The sequence below is a fragment of the Oncorhynchus clarkii genome, chromosome 24, assembly GCF_045791955.1.
Source record: "Oncorhynchus clarkii lewisi isolate Uvic-CL-2024 chromosome 24, UVic_Ocla_1.0, whole genome shotgun sequence".
NCBI classification, from domain to species: domain Eukaryota; kingdom Metazoa; phylum Chordata; class Actinopteri; order Salmoniformes; family Salmonidae; genus Oncorhynchus; species Oncorhynchus clarkii.
Window position 1 is genome coordinate 32752920 of NC_092170.1, and position 2500 is coordinate 32755419.

The window sequence follows — 2500 nt, forward strand, 5'->3', positions numbered from 1 at the left end:
TCTCTCTGTCTGCCTCTCATTCCTTCACCCCTCTGCGCCCCCCTCTCTGTCTCGGTCGGCCTCTCATTCCTTCACCTCTCTGCTCCCCTCTCTCTGTCTCAGTCTGCCTCTCATTCCTTCACCTTTCTGCTCCCCTCTCTCTGTCTCTGTCTGCCTCTCATTCCTTCACCCCTCTGCACACCTCTCTCTGTCTTGGTCTGCCTCTCATTCCTTCACCTCTCTGCTCCCCTCTCTCTGTCTCGGTCTGCCTCTCATTCCTTCACCTCTCTGCTCCCCTCTCTCTGTCTCGGTCTGCCTCTCATTCCTTCACCTCTCTGCTCCCCTCTCTCTGTCTCGGTCTGCCTCTCATTCCTTCACCCCTCTGCACCCCCCTCTCTGTCTCGGTCTGCCTCTCATTCCTTCACCCCTCTGCACCCCCCTCTCTGTCTCGGTCTGCCTCTCATTCCTTCACCCCTCTGCACCCCCCTCTCTGTCTCGGTCTGCCTCTCATTCCTTCACCCCTCTGCACACCTCTCTCTGTCTCGGTCTGCCTATCATTCCTTCACCCCTCTGCACACCTCTCTCTGTCTGCCTCTCTCATTCCTTCACCCCTCTGCACACCTCTCTCTGTCTCGGTCTGCCTCTCATTCCTTCACCCCTCTGCACCCCCCTCTCTGTCTCGGTCTGCCTCTCATTCCTTCACCCCTCTGCACCCCCCTCTCTGTCTCGGTCTGCCTCTCATTCCTTCACCCCTCTGCACACCTCTCTCTGTCTGCCTCTCTCATTCCTCCTTTCTGTTTCTCCTGTCATATGTCAGACATAGAGAAGACTACAGTACTCCAGGTGGAATACATGTTCTGTTATTCATACAGTCTTCAGAAACACAGCAGAGCATTTCCCTGGTGAAGATGGGATGAGGAGGTTACAGCTCAGACCCTGGGTCCACTGAGGATAGGATGTGCAGTCTCAGGATATATCAGAGTTTGTGTGTGTGTGTGTGTGTGTGTGTGTGTGTGTGTGTGTGTGTGTGTGTGTGTGTGTGTGTGTGTGTGTGTGTGTGTGTGTGTGTGTGTGTGTGAGAGAGACTGTGTGTGTGTGAGTGTCGTTGGAAGGTCAGTGTGTCAGTTGGGGTCCGTAGAGAATCTTATGATTTATCTGCTCGTAAAAAGCACCTTATCCACGTTTCCTAATTTCTGCTGGCCTTTCCTTTTCCTCACCTAGTTCAGACGGTGGAAAGAGGGACAGGGAAGGTGACTCCAGTATGTGTTATTGAGGCAGATGTCCAGACAGATTGGGAAAGGCTCTTAATTTGTGGTGACCATCCAGCAAGAAGATGAGTTGAGAATAGTCAGCAATCTATATGTCTCTGTCAGGCCAGACTGGCCATGTGTGTCTGTGGTGTGTGGTCCAACTTTACTAGGTGGTTAGGTTTAGAAGTTAGGGTTAGGTGGTTAGGTTTAGAAGTTAGGGTTAGGTGGTTAGGTTTAGAAGTTAGGGTTAGGTGGTTAGGTTTAGAAGTTAGGGTTAGGTGGTTAGGTTTAGAAGTTAGGGTTAGGTGGTTAGGTTTAGAAGTTAGGGTTGGGTGGTTAGGTTTAGAAGTTAGGTTTAGAAGTTAGGGTTAGGTTTAGAAGTTAGGGTTAGGTTTAGAAGTTAGGGTTAGGTTTAGAAGTTAGGTTTAGAAGTTAGGGTTAGGTTTAGAAGTTAGGGTTAGCTGGTTAGGTTTAGAAGTTAGGGTTAGGTTTAGAAGTTAGGTTTAGAAGTTAGGGTTAGGTTTAGAAGTTAGGGTTAGCTGGTTAGGTTTAGAAGTTAGGGTTAGGTGGTTAGGTTTAGAAGTTAGGGTTAGAAGTTAGGGTTAGGTTTAGAAGTTAGGGTTAGGTGGTTAGGTTTAGAAGTTAGGGTTAGGTGGTTAGGTTTAGAAGTTAGGGTTAGGTTTAGAAGTTAGGGTTAGGTGGTTAGGTTTAGAAGTTAGGGTTAGGTGGTTAGGTTTAGGGATATGATTAGCGTTAGAATTTGGGTAAGGTTTAGAAGTTAGGGTTAGGTGGTTAGGTTTAGAAGTTAGGGTTAGGTTTAGAAGTTAGGGTTAGGTTTAGAAGTTAGGGTTAGCTGGTTAGGTTTAGGGATACAATTAGCGTTAGAATTTGGGTTAGGATTAGAAGTTAGGGTTAAGTTTAGTTTTAGGGTTAGTGGATTGAGGTTAAGTTTGGGGTTAGGTGTTAAGGAAAATAGGATTTTGATGATGTCCCCACTTGGATACTAAAACCAACGTGTGTGTGCGTGCGTGTGCGTGCGTGTAAATCTGCTGTAGATAATATAACCTCTTTAAGAAGCTGAGCTAACCCCAGCAGTACAGACAAATACACCACTGACACATTCAATCTTTGTTTTTATCAGGGCTCTCTCCGCCTCTCTTATCGCACAATAACATTGTACACCGACTGTCCTGCCTTCTGCCTTTATCCCTCCATCCTTTACCTCTTTCTATTATCATTCAGCAGGAGGAAGAGAGCGAGAGACACAGAAA

General features: G+C 47.3%; 2 protein-coding genes across 2 annotated transcripts in view; one reads left to right on the forward strand and one right to left on the reverse strand.

Moving 5' to 3' along the window:
• The window catches only part of LOC139382322 (roundabout homolog 2-like), a 366464-nt gene that overhangs the window by 330412 nt on the left and 33552 nt on the right, over nucleotides 1-2500 (reverse strand). The window lies entirely within an intron of this gene.
• The window catches only part of LOC139382209 (RNA-binding protein 25-like), a 14797-nt gene that overhangs the window by 10542 nt on the left and 1755 nt on the right, over nucleotides 1-2500 (forward strand). Inside the window, exon 2 of the mRNA XM_071126090.1 lies at nucleotides 2475-2500. This exon is cut by the window's right edge and continues 124 nt beyond it. Within this exon, the coding sequence (XP_070982191.1) occupies nucleotides 2475-2500 (26 nt within the window). The remainder of the gene's footprint in view (nucleotides 1-2474) is intronic.